The 19,552-nt window shown below is 46.0% G+C and overlaps 1 protein-coding gene across 4 annotated transcripts; it reads left to right on the plus strand.

The window, feature by feature from the left end:
• The first annotated feature begins 2,672 nt into the window (after nucleotides 1-2,672).
• Nucleotides 2,673-18,588, plus strand: ZCCHC3 (zinc finger CCHC-type containing 3). Of its 4 annotated transcripts, XM_041733263.1 has the most exons (3): nucleotides 2,673-4,629; nucleotides 16,863-16,999; nucleotides 17,526-17,713. In XM_041733263.1, the coding sequence occupies exons 1-3, from the start codon at nucleotides 3,761-3,763 to the stop codon at nucleotides 17,561-17,563; spliced, it is 1,044 nt and encodes a 347-aa protein (XP_041589197.1). In that variant the 5' UTR covers nucleotides 2,673-3,760; the 3' UTR covers nucleotides 17,564-17,713. The 4 variants fall into 4 exon arrangements, with proteins under 4 accessions (XP_041589197.1, XP_041589195.1, XP_041589196.1 ...); XM_041733261.1 differs by lacking the exon at nucleotides 16,863-16,999 and having other exon boundaries at nucleotides 17,526-18,588; XM_041733262.1 differs by lacking the exon at nucleotides 17,526-17,713 and having other exon boundaries at nucleotides 16,863-17,152.
• The last annotated feature ends 964 nt before the right edge of the window (nucleotides 18,589-19,552 follow it).

The raw sequence follows: 19,552 nt of genomic DNA on the forward strand, positions 1-19,552 counted from the left end.
CAGAAGACTGTCATTTAAAACCTAGACTAAGGGGATCCCTGGATGGCTCAGCTGTGTAGTGCCGCCTTCCGCCCAGGGTGTGATCCTGAAGTCCCGGGATGGAGTCCCACATCGGGCTCCCAGCATGGAGCCTGCTTCTCCCTCTGCCTGCGTCTCTGCCTCTGCCTCTCTCTCTCTCTCTCTCTCTGTCTCCCATGAATAAATAAAATCTTTTAAAAAATAAATAAATAAAATCTAGACTAAGGTGCCAAATTGACCAATTCTGATATCCTTCTATGGCAGTAATTTGCCAGAAATGAGTTGTGCCTCCCCTTTGTAGATGGCCTTGGTACCCATCTGGACTGATTTGCTCAGAGGTTACCTGCCTGGCCCCTGGTTCTGTGATCTCCACAATAGGCCAGTCTGACTGCTAGAACACTGTTAAGGAGAATGGCTGACAGTTTTTAAAGAAATTCACTGAAGGGGCACCTGGGTAGCTAAGTCCGTCAAGCGTCTGTCTTTGGTTCTGGTCACGATCCCAGGGTCCTGGGATTGAGCCCCAAATCAGACTCCCTGCTCAGGGGGTCTGCTTCTCCCTCTGCCTCTGCCTACTGTTCCACCTGCTTGTGCTCTATCAAATAAATAAAATCTTAAAAAAAAAAAAAAGGTCAGAAAACTCACTCTTTAAAAAAAAGTCACTGAAAAATAAATTAAAATGTTCAGTCTTTTATCCAACTCATAGGGAAAATTGCTGGCAGTGATAATCAACAAGAAATAAAGCCAAAAATAACCAAAAAGGAACACAGAAATCTTGGACCTGCAAAATTTGAGCTGAGAAAAATGGAATTGGTGGAAGGAATGGCTATACACATAGCAACAAAATCTTACAATACAAGATGTTATTAGTAAAGTTCCAGATGGACCTAGAACCCAATCCACAGATCAAATATTTTCAAAATACAGATCTCTTTGTAGTCAGAAATAAAACAAAAATGCCTAATATATGTTGGTTATATGACAGTTTTTGGCTAGTGTAGTAAGATAAGAAAAAGTATAAGATCTGAACAGAAGAGCGAAACCTTCATTATTCAGACAATGTGACTATCATCATAGAAAAACAAACTGAGGGATGGGTTAAGCATCTGCCTTTGACTCAGGTCATGAACTCCAGGTCCTGTGATGGAGCCCTGAGCAAGTAGCAGGCTTCTTGCTCAGCAGGGAGTGTGATTCTCTCCCTCAGCCCCTTCCAACCGCTCCCCACCACTCATTCTCTCTCTCAAATAAATAAAAATAATTTTTTTAAAAAAGCACAGTGATTCTAAAAACCACTGAAAAATTTTAAGATGTCAGCACTGTTGCTATTACACAAAATTCAACTGTATTCCCTTTAAATGCCAATAACAAATATTCTAAATATATTTATAAGAGCAATCAAGTATCATACCTTACAATAATTTTTTAATTATGCAAGGCCTTTATGAAGGAACTATAAAATGTTATTGCAATTTATAAAAATAAGACTTAAATAAATGAGAAATCCAGTGAGGTCATAGATGGAGCAATTTAATATTATAAAATGGCTAATTCTGGTACAAGTTGAATGCAATTGCAATTGAAATCCCAAAAAGTGGTTTCCTGGAACTTAGTATATTGGTTCTAAATTTTGTACAGAGGATCCAAATATAGCTGAGACAGACTTGTGGAAGGAGAATGCTTCCCATAAATAAAATAGAGTTCGGTTTTCTCTTTAGTATATGGAGTACCTAGCTATAGCAGGCTCTCACTTATGGAGAGCAACAATCAGCGGGAGTTGACTTGTGACTGCCCCTTCAAATAGAATACTGCTCTCCAGCTCACCCAGCACATTGTTCTTCTTTAAGGCACATGCCTCATCCTGTAGATATGTGTATGATAGTTGCTCGGGTGGGAGGATAGGGTAAGAGATATAGAAGAGGTATTTTAAATTACATGGGTTCTGTTAGTTTTGTAAATATCTTCCCAGTGAGCTGCCAAGCAGAAAGAAGAAAAGAGTGGATCGTGTGACTCTTAAGAGTTTGATGCTTCTGGTAGTGATCTGAGCAGGATCATGGGAATAAGTGGCAGAGAAAGGATGGAAGAAAGCACACCAGAGGTTATAGTGTGAGAGAACTGCAAGGTCCAAATGGCACAAGACTTGGGGATGTTGGCTTCCCTGAGGCAAATATGTGGAATTAGGGTGAAGAGAAAGGTCGAAAGGTCGTTAAGACAAGAACTGACAGGGACTCTATAATGCTAATCAAAACTAGAAGTGTCAGAGAAACAAGAAAGAATCCAACACCAACAGAAGGAAACATAATCTTTCCTGGGAACCCACTGCAGACCAAGCACTTTGACACAGGCTCTCTCCTTGAACCCCAACATTAGTCCTCTGAGAGTAGACATTAATATCCCTTTGTTACACATGAGCAAACTGAAGCAATGTCTGAGGTCATTGGCCCCATGTGACAAGGCTGAGATTCAAAGCAGTCAGATTCACACTAGGGCCTCCTGTTTCCACAGTCCACCTCTTCTTTCACTAAAGTCACAATGGTCACTGAAGCACCCTGAAATGCACACAGACTTGCATAAAGAAAACAAAGCTAACAAAGGATATTGTTAAACACATCCCCTCAAACAGCTAGACTTTATCAACGCTTCCAAAGCACCAGTTCAGACAGATGAAGGAGGAATAGGAATTCTGTCCAGCGCCAACTTTACCCGAGCATCTTTGTGTTAACCACATTTTCTGGAAGAGTCTGATGCAAACAGCCTTAACCCACAACGTGAGAAGCAAGGCAGTTTTAGAAATATAAGTCACCTACATGAGGTCGCCTATTTTAAGTCTGCCACCTGATCAAGTGTTTTAACCCTGTCTCCAAGCCCCTGCCTCCTGCAAAATGGGTGTAAATTACAGCGTGGTTCTGGAAGATTCCATGTCATAAATCTTGCAATGTCCTACTATGCTTAGAACAGTACCGGGCACCTAAGAGCTCAATATATTACCATTGTCGCCATGAGTATGATGGAGGTCTTTTTTAAAAATAATGCAGTAATACTTATAAAGGTATCTAATAAAAAAAAAAAAAAAAGGACTGATGGATATAAGTGTAGTGGGATGAGGCATAGTAAAAATTCTAATGATGGAAAGTTAAAATAGTCCAAAGTTAAAGGTACAATGTCCACTGTAAAATTCTACTTTCTCTAGGTTTTAAAATGTCCATAACCAACGTTGGAAAAACAATGCACGGCCGTGCGCTCGGAGAGGAGGAGGGGTTAGTTTCGTTTTGTTCCCGGTGAGAAGGAAACAAAATGGGCGAGCTCCTCCCCAGCTCGGGGCCGCCTCGGGGCCGAAGGGCCGTCCGTAAAGCCGCCTGAATGAGATCGAGGACCGCGTGCGAAAGAGCGAATCCTCGAGAGCGCGGCCCGGGGCTGCCAAGCCCTCGCGAGGGACAGGGACGCGCTCCAGGCGGCGCCTCCCGCCTCAGCGCCCAGGAGGTGGGGCCGGAGCGCGCGCCGGCGGAGGCGCGGCGCGGCCGTTACCCGGGGGCTCGGGGCCGGCGCCGGCCGCAGCGCGCCGCGGGTAAATACCTTCAGCTGGGCGGGGGAGAGGAGCGTCGAATTTCAAAAAAAAAAAAAAAAAAAATCCACACACACACACACACACACACACACCCCAAACCCCCCACAGCCCCGGGCGGGCGGGCGCGCGGATGGGCGCCCTTTGGCTGCGGGAGCGAGTGGAGGATGCTGGGAAGGAGGTAAAATGGCCACCGGCGGCGGCGCGGAAGAGGAGAGGAAGCGGGGGCGGCCGCAGCTCCTGCCCCCCGCGCGGCCCGCGGCCCGCGGCGAGGAGGCCGAGGGCGGCCGCGAGAAGATGGGCTGGGCCCAGGTGGTGAAGAACCTGGCCGAGAAGAAAGGCGAGTTCCGCGAGTCGCGGCCGCCGAGGCGGGAGGAGGAGGGCGGCAGCGGCGTGGGCGGCGGGCTCGGCGGCCCCGCGGGCCTGGCGGCGCCGGGCCTCGGCGACTTCCCCCCGGCCGGCCGCGGGGACCCGAAGGGTCGGCGGAGAGACCCGGCCGGCGAGGCGGCGGACCCCCGCAAAAAGAAGGGTGCAGCCGAGGCGGGCCGGAGGAAGAAGGCCGAGGCGGCGGCCATGGCGGGCCCGGCCAGGCCTGGCGCGGCCGAGGACGCGGCCGAGCGGCCCGCTCAGGACGAGCAGGCAGTGGCAGCGGGCCCCGCGGCGGGCCCGGGCAAGGGCCGCTTCCTCGTGCGCATCTGTTTCCAGGGAGACGAGGGCGCCTGCCCCACGCGGGACTTCGTAGTAGGCGCGCTCATCCTGCGCTCCATCGGCATGGACCCGAGCGACATCTACGCAGTCATCCAGATCCCGGGCAGCCGCGAGTTCGACGTGAGCTTCCGCTCGGCGGAAAAGCTGGCCCTGTTTCTCCGCGTCTACGAGGAGAAGCGCGAGCAGGAGGACTGCTGGGAGAACTTTGTGGTGCTGGGGCGGAGCAAGTCCAGCTTGAAGACGCTCTTCATCCTCTTCCGGAACGAGACGGTGGACGTGGAGGATATCGTGACCTGGCTCAAGCGCCACTGCGATGTGCTGGCCGTGCCGGTGAAAGTGACCGACAGGTTTGGGATCTGGACCGGGGAGTACAAGTGTGAGATCGAGCTGCGCCAGGGGGAGGGCGGGGTTAGGCACCTGCCGGGGGCCTTCTTCCTGGGGGCCGAGAGGGGCTACAGCTGGTACAAGGGTCAGCCTAAGACGTGCTTTAAATGTGGTTCCCGGACCCACATGAGCGGCAGCTGCACGCAGGACAGGTGCTTCAGGTGCGGGGAGGAGGGGCACCTGAGCCCTTACTGCCGGAAGGGCATCGTGTGTAACCTCTGTGGAAAGCGAGGACACGCCTTTGCCCAGTGTCCCAAAGCAGTTCACAATTCCGTGGCAGCTCAGCTAACTGGGGTGGCTGGGCACTGAACACCCGCCTGCCTGCCAGGGTGAACACAGAGCCAGCTTACCCCTCTTAAGTGCCAAAACTTTTTTTTAAACCATTTTTTATCGTTTTCGAAGGAGATCTTTTTAAATCTACAAGAGACATCTTTCTCTCTCTCTCTCTATCTGCCTTCTTAAACCGAGTTTACTCCATTTCAGCCTTTTCTGAATTGGTGACTCTGTCATCAGTAACTACCGAGGACTGTAGTGTCGCCTCCCCCTTTTTAAAATTTTGTTTTCGTTTTTGTATCTGGGTTTTTGTTTTTTTTGTGGTTTTGTGTGGGGTTGTTTTTATTTTTTTGTACTTTTTACTCCCCACGCCTTGTCTTCTCCCGGGATTTTCACCCATTGGGCTGCCTTGCTCATCTTTATGCCCAGCACTGGGTACGGGGCCCACTACGTAGTAGGCACTCCATCAGTGTTTGTTGAATTGAGAACATTGTTGACTGTGGCTTCTGTCAGGGTGTCTACTTTTTGCAGCTCTTCCCCTCCCCTTTTAATTTGCTGCTTCTATTCTATGTGGTCTGAGAATTTGTGAAACCAGTGTTGTTAGAAGTGTATGTAATCTGAGTCAATAAGCTCTGAATGGTGGCCAAGGGCCTCTCTTATGGCATTAAAATGCATGGACTTTGGGACAGCTGTTCAGTGGCTCAGAAGCCATTTTTCACAGAATCATGGAATTAGAATTTTCTTGCTGGAAAAGAACTGAATATTGGTTTAGACCAATCCCTTGGACTTCCAACAGATGAAACAGGCCCATAGAGGTTAAATGACTGGGTCAAAATCACATAGCTGTCTGGTGCCAGAGCTAGCCTAGAGTAGAGTTCCCTGACCCCAAGCCCGGTGCTCATTCCACTACCTCTCACACTTCACAACATTTTCCTCAACACTTGAGGGCCCAGAAGGTCTGATCCCTCCTGAATGATGAGCCCAGAAGAATGCTAAGAAATCATCTGGAGGGAGAAGCAGAAAGGGATTTAGCAGGGCTTCTGAATACTTGGGAGATAAGGAAGGGACAAAGGAACATAATCTAGGATGCACTCATTGCTTCCTGGGGTGTCATATCTGGATTAAAGTGCCAAGTCCTTTGGGGCCTTACCCTTCATCGTTCATTGCCACCACTTAGAAATGGGAGTGCTCCTGAATAAGGAGACCTACCAGAGGTTTACATTTGCACCTTAGCCTCAATAGCTAGAAACCCCAGAGAAGCCTCTAACTGGAGCTCATCTGCAATTTCCTGACTCGCAGGAGAAAGGTGATTTTAACCTGGAATCATAAGTAAGCTGTTAATTCTAAAATGTGCTTGCAAAATAGGTCAAGCAAGAGGGCATTGGGTCAATAAGTGTTACCAAGTTAAAATAGAAGAGACAGTACACTGCTTTTCTTTTTAGTCTTTGTTTTTCCTTTGCTTTATGTTTTGCTATTTCCTTGTGGCTTAGAATGTAAAATCGATTGTTAAAAAGTTTTGTTCTGAATAAATATTTATCTTTTGTATTGCTAACACTGTTGCCCTATCTCCTTTCAAAGTGTAAGATCCTCAGGTACACAGACTCTAGTTCAATCTATACTTCTACACATTTGTTTACGCTGCAACTACATTTCCAACCCCTGCTGGCTATACTTAGCACCTACTTTGTTGTGCCAGGCCCCTTGGAATTGTTTCCTAAACCCTGTGGATGCATTGCACTCAGCATATTACAAAAACTCAAATTTTAAGCCTTAACTTTGCTCCAAGGAATCAAAATTGCTGGTGTGAGTGAAAATAGTTTTAGTAAGCAGCCCCAAGCAATTCCGAACCGCAGCCAGGTTTGAGGCCACAGTTCTGAATGGTACTAACTTGAGAGAGATGGATTCTGGCCTCAGGAGATTAAAATGGGGAAGGCAGAAGTAAGATGTTAGCTTCATCATCTTACAGTTACTCTGAGTGCCATGAATTGGAATTAAACTATTTCTAGGCTTTTAGAAATGCCATCTCTTCAGGTATTAAGGGAGAAAGAGAAAGTCCAGGAAACTTCCCAGAGTGCAGACTCCTCCAACCCAGCCCTGGAAACCCCAGACACAACTGACTGAAGGATTTTCAGCTCTGAGCTCTTAAAGTGATCCAATGCCAAGAACTAAAGTTCTCAATGTCTTGATTCTCTAACTCAGTGATTTGAGGATATTTCCAGAGTTGATAAGGTGGTGTTGAGGCCTGGTGGGCTCTTAGGAGCCCTGCCTGTCCACACCAGTTCAGCCCCTCTTTTCTGTCTCCCAAAGCATACAGACCCTTCCCTCCTCCATCCCTCCCCCTCGTCTCTCCTTCTCTGCCTTGGGTTTCCCTCCTTCCTGGAGCGGGAGGCTGGGAGAAAGCCTGCATTCATCATACCCGCCTTCCCTCCAAGCGGGCCCTGTGCCAAGGAGCCTCCTTGGAAGGAATCTTCCCTCTCTCTGCCCTCCCCCACCCCTCAACTCTCCTGCCGGGAGCGGAGGAAGAAACTAGTTCCCTGCCCATCCCCCACAGGATCTGCTCCAGGGCCTCCTGCCTGGCGGTCTGGGGACGGAGCCCTGGCCCGGAACGGAACAAACCTCCCCCAGCTTCCTCTCCTGATCTAGCAACCCCCAAATTACAATCTTTCACTGTTCATGGGCTCCTAGGGATTGTGCAGAGATCCCCAGACTGAGGCTGGCTGGCTGACTAGCTGACGCCCTAATCCGGCTTTCAACAGAGAGCTGGGGCCATTAGAGCCAAGCCCTCCTGCCAGGCACTTTGCACACAGCAATGAGACAGTTACTTGCGGAGGGAGATACAGATAGATAATAAGCAGTTTTTAAAATAATGTGAGGTATTTTTAAATATTCTGAAAAAATATGCTGAGTATATATTGTCTGAAGTACGGGTCTCCTGGAAGAGAGGATGTCCTGACCGAAGCCTACAAGATGAATAAGCCAGGTGAAGAGGGCAGAGCTGACCACATCACAAACAGCCTGTGCAAAGGCCCAGAGGCCAGAGCACACAGGGTTCAGGGTGGCTGCAGACTCACAGAAAGATATGCTTGGGAAAAGGCCGTGAAGAGGCAACCCTGGGCCTGTCAGTGTTACTTAAGAGGTCTTTGTCCTGACCCCCTCCAGTCTAGCCACCTCCATTCCATCCACTTACTTAGCATGTATAAACACCAACTCTTTCTAGCCAATGGAATACAGCAACATAGTCAAGGTCCCTGGGACTCAAATTCTAAAGGCACACGGAGACATAATTACAAACTATGACCAAGCACTAAAAGAAACAGAGACTGATCTGGTCTTGAGGGTGAAGGATAACTTTCCAGAGAAAACATCTTAACTGAGATCAGTGTAAGTTGTGTAAGGAGTTAATTGACAGATGGACTTGATTGGATGCCTGGGTGGCTCAGTGGTTGAGCATCTGCCTTTGGCTCAGGGCAGGATCCCAGAGTCCTGAGATCAAGTCCCACATCGGGCTCCCTGCATGGAGTCTGCTTCTCCCTTTGCCTGTGTCTCTGCCTCTCTCTCTGTGTCTCTTATGAATAAATAAATAAGATATTAAAAAAAAAAAAAACGAGATGTGGTTGGCAAGGGTGTTATTAGCCTAGCCAAAAGGGATAACAAGTATAACAACCCTATTGCAAGAGGAGGCATGGCCCATTCTAGAAACCAAATGAAGCCCAGTGTATTCAGTCCAGGTTTAGAAACAAACCACTCTAGGTATTGAAGAAAATAATGGGGCCTAGGTAGGGTATTAGGAATGACTCCTAGAACTAACTGAACTAACCTACTAAAGCAGCTGCTACCTCTCATGGAAAGGAGCCAGGAAGCCTTCACTGGAAAGGTTGAGTTTGAGAACACACTACTGAACCTACCATCCAAGGACAGGCTGCCAGGATCAGAAGACCACTGCCAATTCTGTCAGGACAATGAAATATGTTTTTGAAGCCAGAGACATGACACTAGTGTCTCCACAACCTTCTTTATGAGCAGAAACAGCTGAAACTATTTGACTCTTGCCTTACTTCCACCTTCAGACCTCATGCCAAGTATATCTACTTGCTGGAGCTTGAGGTGCAAGGGAGTCAGGAAGTGTTTGAACTTTCCAGCATGTGTAGCACCAGAAGGCACAAAAACAGTGGGAATCAGCGCACTTGGCTGGCTCAGTCAGTAGAGCCTGCGACTTTTTTTTTTTTTTAAGTTTAATTTATTTAATCTCTACATCCTGGGATGCCTGGGTGGCTCAGCAGTTGGGCATCTACCTTTCTTTGGCTCAGGGTGTGATCCCAGAGTGCTAGGATCAAGTCCCACTTTGGGCTCCCTGCATGGAGCCTGCTTCTCCCTCTGCCTGTGTCTCTCATGAATAAATAAATAAAATCTTAAAAAAAAAAAAGATGGTGGGTCCATTTCCCAAGATTCGGAACAGAGGAGAAAATCCAAGTTTGAGATGAAAGTCTTGAGTCAGATTTGGGACACAAAATGTCTAAGAGAAGGTATAGAACAGGTAGTTTAACACAAGTCTGAAATCCTAAGGAAACTTCTGGGCTAGAGAAATAAACAAGAGTCCTACAGCAGTGGCCTTCAAACTCTTTAACCACATCCCACACACAATAAGACAGACATTTTAGGGACGCCTGGGTGACTCAGTGGTTAAACTCTGCTTTCAGCTGAGGCCATGAGTCCCAAGTCACTCCTTTCCACATTGGGCTCCCCACAAAGAGCCTGCTTCTCCCTCTGCCTGTGTCTCTGCCTCTCTCTGTGTGTCTCTCATGAAAAAATAAATAAAAAAATATTTAAAAAAAAAGATTTTAGATTGTGGCCATCAGACATATGGACATATGTACTTATGTATGAGGAAGCAATTTTAGGGGCACATGGGTGGCTCTGTTGGTTAAGCATCTGCCTTCAGCTCAGGTCAGGATCCCGAAGTCCCAGGATTGAGCCTGGCATCAGGCTCCCTGCTCAGCGGGGAGTCTGCTTCTCCTTCTGCTCCTCACCTCACTTGTGCTTGCTAGCTCTCTCTCAAATAAAATCTTTAAAAAAATAAACAAGTTTATATGTATATAAAGAAATAATATTAACCCTGTGGGTGGTGTGCCCTGACATTGTTCATTCTATTGCTTCATTATTTTATAAACACATGACCCATTAAATTGATTTTTACAGTCTCTTAACGGATCATGAGAGAAAGCATAGGGGAGAAAGTATAGCAATTTGGATCACACCTTAAGCAGCTCTGACATGTGAGTTTTCCCTGATGGAAAAGGATAGGGTAACACACTAATAAAGGAAAGCCAGAAGGGAGAAGGGAAAGAAGAGTGTAGAGACACAGAAACCAAGGAAGGAAAGTTCCAGTCAGAGGTATTAACAACCGCATTATTGAGTGCTGCAAGAGATCAAGTAAAATTGGCCTTGAGACATATTAAGTAAAGTCAGGACTCAAGAGTACCCATTAGACTGTCACGTGGAGGTCACTGGTGAGGGCCGTTTAGAGGCATAGTGATGGCAGCAGTAGGCAAACAAAGGAACAAATAACCTTCCTAAAATGCCAATCCAGTACTCTGACACTCTCTCAGGGGCTCCCTATTGCTCTAGGGAGTCAGCCTAGCATCCAACTCCTTTTGCCAAGAGGCTCGTGGGCGCCTCTGGAACTTCATTCTCAGCCAGAGGACTCATTACATCTGTTCATGTAAACTCTAGGTATGGCCAACAAAAAATAAGCAGAAGGAGTTCAGTATGGTGGAGGGTGGAGCAGTACAAGAGGAAGCTACGGGTGAACAGGCCTCAGAGTATACCAAGTTTAGGGTGGAGTGTCATGAGAGTGTACCAGATACGTGCAAAGCAATGGATCCATACTACTGCTACTTACTGGATTGTCAACCCGACAGAGAATATTTAGGGGAGGACAAGTTTCATGAAAATAAACAGAGATAAAACATGGAGGAGAATGCAAACTTTACAAAGCTTTAAAATAAAACATGGGGAGAGCCTGGGTGGCTCAGTCTTGTGAGTGTCTGACTCTTGATTTCAGGAGGGGTCATAATTTTGATGTTGTGGGATCGATCCAGCCCCAAGTCAGGCTCTGAGCTGGGCATGGAGCCTAATCATGATTTTCACTCTTCCTCTGCCCCCACCTTAAATAAATAAACATGGGGGGGATCCCTGGGTGGCGCAGCGGTTTGGCGCCTGCCTTTGGCCCAGGGTGCGATCCTGGAGACCCGGGATCGAATCGCACATCAGGCTCCCTGCATGGAGCCTGCTTCTCCCTCTGCCTGTGTCTCTGCCTCTCTCTCTCTCTGTGTGACTATCATAAATAAATAAATAAAAATTAAAAAAAAAAAGAACGAATGCTATTAAATAAATAAATAAATATATAAATAAATAAATAAACAAACATGGGGCACCTGGGTGACTCAGTTGGTTGAGCCTCTGCCTTGGGCTCAGGTCATGATCCCAGGGTCCTGGGGTGGAGCCCCACATCAGAGTCCCTGCTCAGCAGGGAGCCTGCTTCTCCCACCCCCCCCACCCCCGCCCCGCACATGCTCTCTCTCTCTCTCTCTCTCTCTTTTTCTCTCTCTCTTTCTCAAATAAATAAAATCTTTTTAAAAATAAATAAAAAGGGCAGCCCGGATGGCTCAGTGGTTTAGTGCCGCCTTCAGCCCAGGGTATGTTCCTGGAGACCCAGAATCAAGTCCCATGTCAGGCTCCCAGCATGGAGCCTGCTTCTCCCTCTGCCTGTGTCTCCGCCTCTCTCTCTCTCTCTGTGTGTGTGTCTCATGAATAAATAAATAAATCTTTTAAAAAATAAATAAATAAAGATTTATTTATTTATTTATTCATGAGAGACACAGAGAGAGAGAGAGGCGGAGACACAGGCAGAGGGAGAAGCAGGCTCCTCGCAGGCAGCCGGATAGGGGATTCGATTCCGGATCCCAGGATCACGACCTGAGCCGAATGCCCGCGCCCACCCGCTGAGCCACCCAGGCGACCCCAAAATTCACATAATCTTTAACACAGCATTCATTTATAGGAAATGAATCTATAGCTAAACTTGTGCTCAATACCAGTGTACCAGGATGTTCGCTGAAGAATTAGTAGGGGTAATAAAGCCTGGAAACAGCCTGATTATCAATAGGTAACTATTTACATAAGCTATGGGACATCTAAATAGAGGAACACTATGTAGCTGTTTAAAAGAACAGTTTTGTATATATTAATACAGAATGCTCTATAAGATGTATCTTTTTTTAAAAAAATCTTATTTATTTATTCATAGAGATACACAGAGAGAGAGAGAGAGAGGCAGAGACACAGGCAGAGAGAGAAGCAGGCTCCATGCAGAGAGCCCCACGTGGGACTCGATCCAGGGTCTCCAGGATCACATACTGGGCTGCAGGCGGTGCTTATCCGCTGCACCACCAGGGCTGCCCTATAAGATGTATTTCAAAGTGAATGAAGCAGGGTGCCGAAGAGCATCTGGCTCTTAGTTTTGCTGGGGTCATGATCTCAGGGTCCTGTGATCAAACCCTGCTTTGGGCTTCATCCTCAGCAGGGTAGTCTGCTTAAGTACCCTCTCCCTCTTCCTCTGCCCCTCCCCCTGTTCTCTCTCTCTCTCTCTCTCTCAAATAAATAAATAAATCTTTAAAAGAAAATAAAGTGAACAAAGCAAGATATGGTATGTTACTGTTTAAAAATTCTAAATTTAGGGTGCCGGTATGGCTCAGGTCATGATCTCAGGATCCTAAGATCCAGCCCCACATTGAGTCCCACATTGGACTCCCTGCTCAGAGGGGAGCCTGATTCTCCTTCTTCCTCAATCTTTACCCCTGCATGTGCTCTCTCTCTGTCTCATTCTCTCTCTCATATAAATAAAATATTTTTAAAATAATAAAAATTAAAATTTATAATTTTAATTTTATTTTTAATTGAGTTATAATTGACAATAAAATTGTAAGATATTTAAAGTGTACAATGTAATGATTTGATATACATATTTTATTTTTAAATTATGGAATTAATGTGTACACTCTGCAGAGACTGGAGTCCATTTCCTGTTTGTTTATTTATTTATTTATTTATTTATTTATAAAGATTTTACGTATTTATTTGACAGAGCATGCACACCCAGGGGGAGTGGCAGGCAGAGAAAGAGGGAGAAGCAGACTCCCCACTGAACAGGGAGCCCAATGTGACGCTCCATCCAAGGACCCTGGGATCATGACCTGAGCAGAAGACAGATACTCAACTGACTGAGCCATCCAGGTGCTCCCCATTTCCTCTTATTTTTATTTTTTTTTAAGATTTATTTATTCATGAGAGACACAGAGAGAGGCAGAGACACAGGCAGAGGGACAATCAGGCTCCATGCAGGGGGCCCAATGTGGAACTCCATCCCAGGACTCCAGGATCATGCCCTGGACCAAAGGCAGGTGCTAAACCGCTGAGCCACCCAGGTGTCCCTTGTCCTTTTTTTTTTTTTTTTTTGTCCTTTTTTTAAAAGATTTATTTATTGGGGCATCTGGATGGCTCAGTCAGTTGAGAATCTGGCTCTTGGTTTCAGCCCCGGTTATGATCTTAGGGTCCTGGAATCGAGCCCCACCTTGGAGTCCATGCTTAGTGAGGAGTCTGCTTGTCCCCCTCTCTCTCTCTCTGCTCCTCCTCCACCCCGCTCGCTCGCTCTCTCTCTCTCTCTTAAGATAAAGGGGGAAAAGTTATTTATTTATTTATTTATTTATTTATTTATTTATTTATTTGAGAGAGAAAGGAAGAGAAAGAGTGTGTGCGGCAGGAGGGAGAAGGGACAGAGCGAGAGTGAGAGAGAGAATATCAAGCAGGATCCCAGTTGAGCATGGAGCCTGACGCCAGGCTCTAGGCAGGATCAATATTACCACCCTGAAATCGCTAACAGAGCAGACGCTAACCAACTGAGCCACTCAGGCACCCCTCTACTTGTCCTTCTTTAATGATACTCAAAATATCCCTTAGCACACATTCTTTCATCTTTAAAAACCTAATTCTCTCCTTCAGTGTTCTCACTTTTGATAAGGGTTTCCTCTAGCCTGAGCAGTCAGGCCCATCCTCCCCTATTTCTCTGAGGGCTTATCACTGAAACAGCCTGCATGTCCCCTGCCACAGTGAGGCACAGGAGAGAGCACCAGGTTCCTGGATTCCAAATGCTTGACTTCAATACTCCCTTATCACTGGCAAGAGTAGCCAGTGCCCTGAGACCTGATTACGCCTCCCCAGGAGCTGGAGTGAGGATTCTGTAGGTACAAGAGGAACTGCCCACCAGAGTTTGTGTCCTCCCTTTCTAGAACATTTCCTAAGACCCCAGAATTCCCTTCCAAAATATCCCTAAGCTCCTTTGCAAAGCCTTTGTGGGTCCCATCCATGGGTTCATCTCAGCTGAGGATAAGCTACACTGCCTAATACACACCTTATAGCTCTGAGGTTTAGTTCTCAAAAGTAGCTGCTTGCAAGACACAGCTTGGATATGGGGGCTGGGTTGTCCACTCCTGCACGCTCGGTCCCTCACTGATGGGATGGGAGATAGCAGAAGGCAGGATCCAGTAGCTCTTCTTGGGCCAACACATTCTGGCACAGAATTCCAGGGGTCCTGGAATTCTAATTCGAACTTGGCTTTCCTGGTTTTTTGGAGGGTATATTCGTCAAGATGGAGAAGGAAACATATTTTATCCAGCACATCAGACGGATGTCTAACATCTATTTAGAGACATATAGGTCTCCAATTGTATTCTTGTCCCAGGGCCCATAAATGCCCAGGTTTGGTTGTATCATTTCTTAGCTCAAACAAATCACATAACCTCTCTGGGCCTGTTTTCTTACCCGCCCCCACCACCCCACCCCCACCCCCCAAATGAGCTTAATGATAACTGCCTCATCAGGGATGGTGAGAAAAATGAAGCAATTCATGCAAAGGGCTTGGCTGGGTGCCAGGTCCTCAGCAAACAGTAGCTACCCTCCTTACTTTTCTCTTGTTGGCTCCCCAGCTAGCATCTCCCATGATTTTCTATATGACATCCAAAGTGGTGTCTTTTGTAGGATTTCCACAGAGCTCCTCTCTCTTTACCCAGTAACCATAAGCGCCCCATTCTCTCCACCCAGGCGATTCCCACCCCTCTTCAATTATGAAAACTGCTACCGGTGATTGCACGTGATTGCACGTTTAGGATGTTTCAGGCATTGTATTAAGAACTTGACTTGCATTATCTCAACTCGGTTCTGACACCAACTCAATGAAGTATTATTACTCCCCAAACACAAAGACACTGGATCTGGAGCGTTGAAGCCCTGGCAGCTGGCAAGTAGCAGAGCCAGCGGGGATGGGGATGGGAACCGAGGGAGTCTCACTGCAGAGTCAGGTCTTCCAAATACCCAGTCATGATCCCACATGCCGCCCCCTCCTCGTGCCAGCGCACAGGCGACCCCTCTCTCCTGCAAAGGCCGTCATACCCCTTTAGTTCTCCGGATCTGTTTGTGGACTTTCAGCCCAGTAGGGCGGGCACTTTGTCTCACGCCACGTTGCCCACATCGTGGATCCTCCCTCCGTCTCCCATTTCTCTTCCTCCCTTCCTCCCTCCCATTAAATATTGAGTTCCTACTCTGTGCCAGGCTTTGTGCTCGTTCACATGCAAAGTATCACCAATGAAAAAATAAGGGGAGGATGGACTTTTATGTCATTTATCTCGTTCTTCTTTATGGCTTTCTGTTTGGCTGATGGGTTCCCCTGGGTGCCCCCCACCCCCTGGGAGCACGCAGGCCAGGCTCCTAGAACCCAGTTCCAATGCTTCTTTGCTAAGTAGCTTTGGTCGGAGGAAGGCCCTGTCCCCTTAACTCCCAGCCCCCACGCCTCCTTCTCCGGCCCTCAAATCCAGGCCGCCCTGCCCCCTCCGGAAGGGGGAGTTGGGGGCGAATGCCGAAATCTGAGTGGCTCTTTCAAGCCTCCGTTGCTGTAGCAACCGGCTGCACGGGCCGTGGCGGTCCATTACACCATCCTCCGGCGACGCAGCCAATGGGCTCCGAGCTCCATCCCCGGCGCCCCCACCCCGAAGCTGCCCGGCAGCCCACCAATGGGTAGGTCCCTTGGCATAGAGCCCTGCCCTCGGCCCAGGCACACCACCAATGAGCTTCGACCCCGCTCTCCCTCTAGCTTCAATGTAGCAACAAGAGTCGATTAAAAAAAAAAAAAAGGAATTCTCTAAATTAGAAGGAACTAGTAGTAACGCCTCTGTCAGTTGCAGCCTGAATGATCTTTGGCTGGTATCTTATTTAAGGCGAATAAAACTGTTCCAATTATGCAACGATACATGTCATTCTGTACTAAACAATTTGGGGCAATGAAAAATGCAGGCAATGGGGTTGATATCTGCTCTCTGTGGATTTCTTTCATTATAGGTATTTTGATTTAACTTAAAATCATCAAGGAACCAGTCATCTTTCCTTGTTTGTATTTCAAATCCATACAAATTAAAGATGCTGAGTTTTTGATGCTGAGTTCATGAGATACTGACCTATGTAATTGGTAGTCAACTCTTAATTGGTTTAACTCCTGCCTGAATTCAAATAGTAAAACTGTAGGATAAATGAATGTTTATTTTAATCCATTGAAGAAATAACATTTCCAAGGGATGTTGTATGATGGCTTTGACACTCTAAAGTCTAAAGAAACTAAATGTGTATTTAAAACCTGTGTCATTAAAAAAAATCTTATTTTTTTTTATTTTAATTTTTCAAAGTAGGCTCCATGCCCACCATAGAGCGCAAGGCAGAGCTTGAATTCACGACCCCGACGAGTCCAAGGTTTAATCCACTGAGCCACCCAGGTGCCCCCAAAATAAACTTTATTTCTTTTCTCTCTCTCTTTTTTTTTAAGATTTTATTTATTTATTCATGAGACAGAGAGAGAGAGAGAGGCAGAGACACAGGCAGAGGGAGCAGCAGTCTCCATGCAGGGAGCCCGACGTGGGACTCGATCCAGGGACTCCAGGACCACCACACCCAGGGCCAGAGGTAGGTGCCCAGGGCCAAAAGCAGGCACCAAACCGCTGAGCCACCCAGGGGTCCTAAACTTTATTTCTTAAAACAGTTTTACATTTATAGAAAAATTTTAAGACAATACAAAATTCTTTATCTCCCACCTACCCTGTTTCCTCTGTTAGTAACATTTTATTTTAATATGGTACATTTGTGGGGCACCTGGGTGGCTCAGCGGTTGAGCATCTGCCTTCAGCCCCAGGGCGTGATCCTGGAGTCCTGGGATCAAGTCCCACATTGGGGTCCCTGCAAGGAGTCTGCTTCTCCCTCTGACTATGTCTCTGCCTCTGTGTGTGTGTGTGTCTCCCATGAATAAATGAAATCTTTTTTTAAAATATGGTACAGGAGCTTGTAAATAAACCCTCGTGTGAAAAAAAATAAAAATAAAAAATATGGTACATTTGTTATGATTAATAAACTAATATTGATATATTATTAGTAACTAAAGCTTATAATTTATTCAGATTTCTTTAGTTTTTACCTGATTTTTTTTCTATGCCAGGACCCCATCCAGGATGTCATATTGCATTTATCTCATGACTCCTTGGTTCCTCTGGGCCGCGGCAGTTTCTCTCAGACATGAATATGATTTATCACTGTTGGTACTGACCTTGACCACCTGGCTGAAGAGGAGCTTGTCAGGTTTCTCCACTGGAAAATTACTTTTCATTTACCCTTTTTCATTCTATCTTCTTTGGAAGGAAGTGAATTAATATGCTCAACCCACACCTAAGGATGGCAGTTATGTTAACCTCCTTAAAGGTAGAGTATCTACATAAGTTATTTGGAATTTTTCTGGAGTGAGGATTTGTCTTTTCTACTTATTATTCGGTTATTTATTTATATCAGTATGGACTCATGGATATTTATTTCATATTTTAACTTATAATCCAATACTACTTAATTTTGTTGCTCAAATTGTTCCACCTTTGGCCTTCGGGAGCTCTTTTAGTTAACACCTGTTTTCCTTTGACATACCCCCATCGTTGTATGCCCTTTTGTCTTCTTCTTCTTGATCTTCGGAACCTCCTTCTTTCTGGCATTATATGATACTGCAGGCTTATCTTGCATATTTCCTGCTCAGGTCCTAGAATCAGCTGTTCCTCAAAAACCCTGATTCCTCCCATTGGAGAATGGTATTATAAACTAAGATCTGGATGCTAAGTATGCTCATTGCTACTGAGGTGTCATTTCTTTTAAGCCTTCAAAACTAACAGAACAAAGAAATATATATGTATATACTAACCTGTTTGTAAACACATATCTAAATATTTCTGTATGTAACCATCTGTATCTATATTAAACTAAACATGAGTTTATATTTAGCACATGAGTCATTATAACCTTCTCTCCTTGCTTATCTGTAAATTCCCACTCCAACAGTGAGAAACTTGGCTCCTACTATCCACCATCCATTTACCTAATTGTTCAACTCCAGCGTACATGTGCAGCAGTATCAGGATTGTTGGCCCATATCCCTGTGAGAAACTTTATCAACTAGAATGCAGTACTTCTGTACACTTTCTGTGGCTTTTAGTTTTACAGGATCCACTTATTTCTTTTTTTTTTTTTAAGATTTTATTTATTTATTCATGAGAGAGAGAGAGAGAGAGAGAGAGAGAGGCAGAGACACAGGCAGAGGGAGAAGCAGGCTCCATGCAGGGAGCCCGATATGGGACTTGATCCTGGGACTCCAGGATCATGCCCTGGGCTGAAGGCAGATGCTCAACCACTGAGCCAACCAGGCATCCCTCTCTGGATGCTTGAAATTATTTTTAAAAATTCACCTGCATTAGCATTTACTCTTTAAGTTGTGCACGTCTATGGGGTTTGACAAATGCATAATATACACCATTATAGTATCTTACAGAAGAGTTTTATTACCCTAAAATGTCTTCTGTGCTTCATCTATTCAATTCTCTCTCTCTCTCAAACGTTAATAACTATAGGTATTTTTTTCTAAGATTTCATTTATTTATTTGAGAGAGAGCGTGAGTGAATGAGTGAGTGAGTGAGTGAAAGAGAGAACACAGCAGTGGGGAGAGGCAGAGGGAGAAGGAGACTCCTTGCTGAGCAGGGAACCCGATGCGGGGCTCAATCCCAGGACTCCAGGATCATGACCTGAGCCAAAGGCAGATGCTTAACTGACTGAGCCACCCAGGTGCCTCCATAGGTCTTTTTACTATCTCTATAGTTTTGCTTTTTTGTGCTTAAAAAAAAAAAGATTTATTTATGAGAGAGAGAGAGGGTGTGAGGGACAGACAGAGAGAGAAACTTAAGCAGACTTCCATTCTGAGTGTGGAGCCCAACCTGGCGCTTGATCTCACTACCCTGAGATCACGAGCCAAAATCAAGAGTTGCCTGCCTAACTGACTATGCCACCCAGATACCCCTGTGCTTTTTTTTTTTTAAGAGAAGATATACAGGAGTATATTTGTTGTTGCTTTTGTTATAGCTACCACTCACTGAATCCTTACCATGTCCCATGTCCTGAACTATTATACTCTCCCATTTTGCAGATAAGAAAAT

The sequence above is a fragment of the Vulpes lagopus genome, chromosome 18 (genome assembly GCF_018345385.1).
Source record: "Vulpes lagopus strain Blue_001 chromosome 18, ASM1834538v1, whole genome shotgun sequence".
Classification (NCBI taxonomy): domain Eukaryota; kingdom Metazoa; phylum Chordata; class Mammalia; order Carnivora; family Canidae; genus Vulpes; species Vulpes lagopus.

Coding starts and splice junctions, on each gene's coding strand:
- ZCCHC3 (XM_041733260.1), top strand. CDS start 3,761: ATGGCCACCGGCGGCGGCGCGGAAGAGGAGAGGAAGCGGGGGCGGCCG.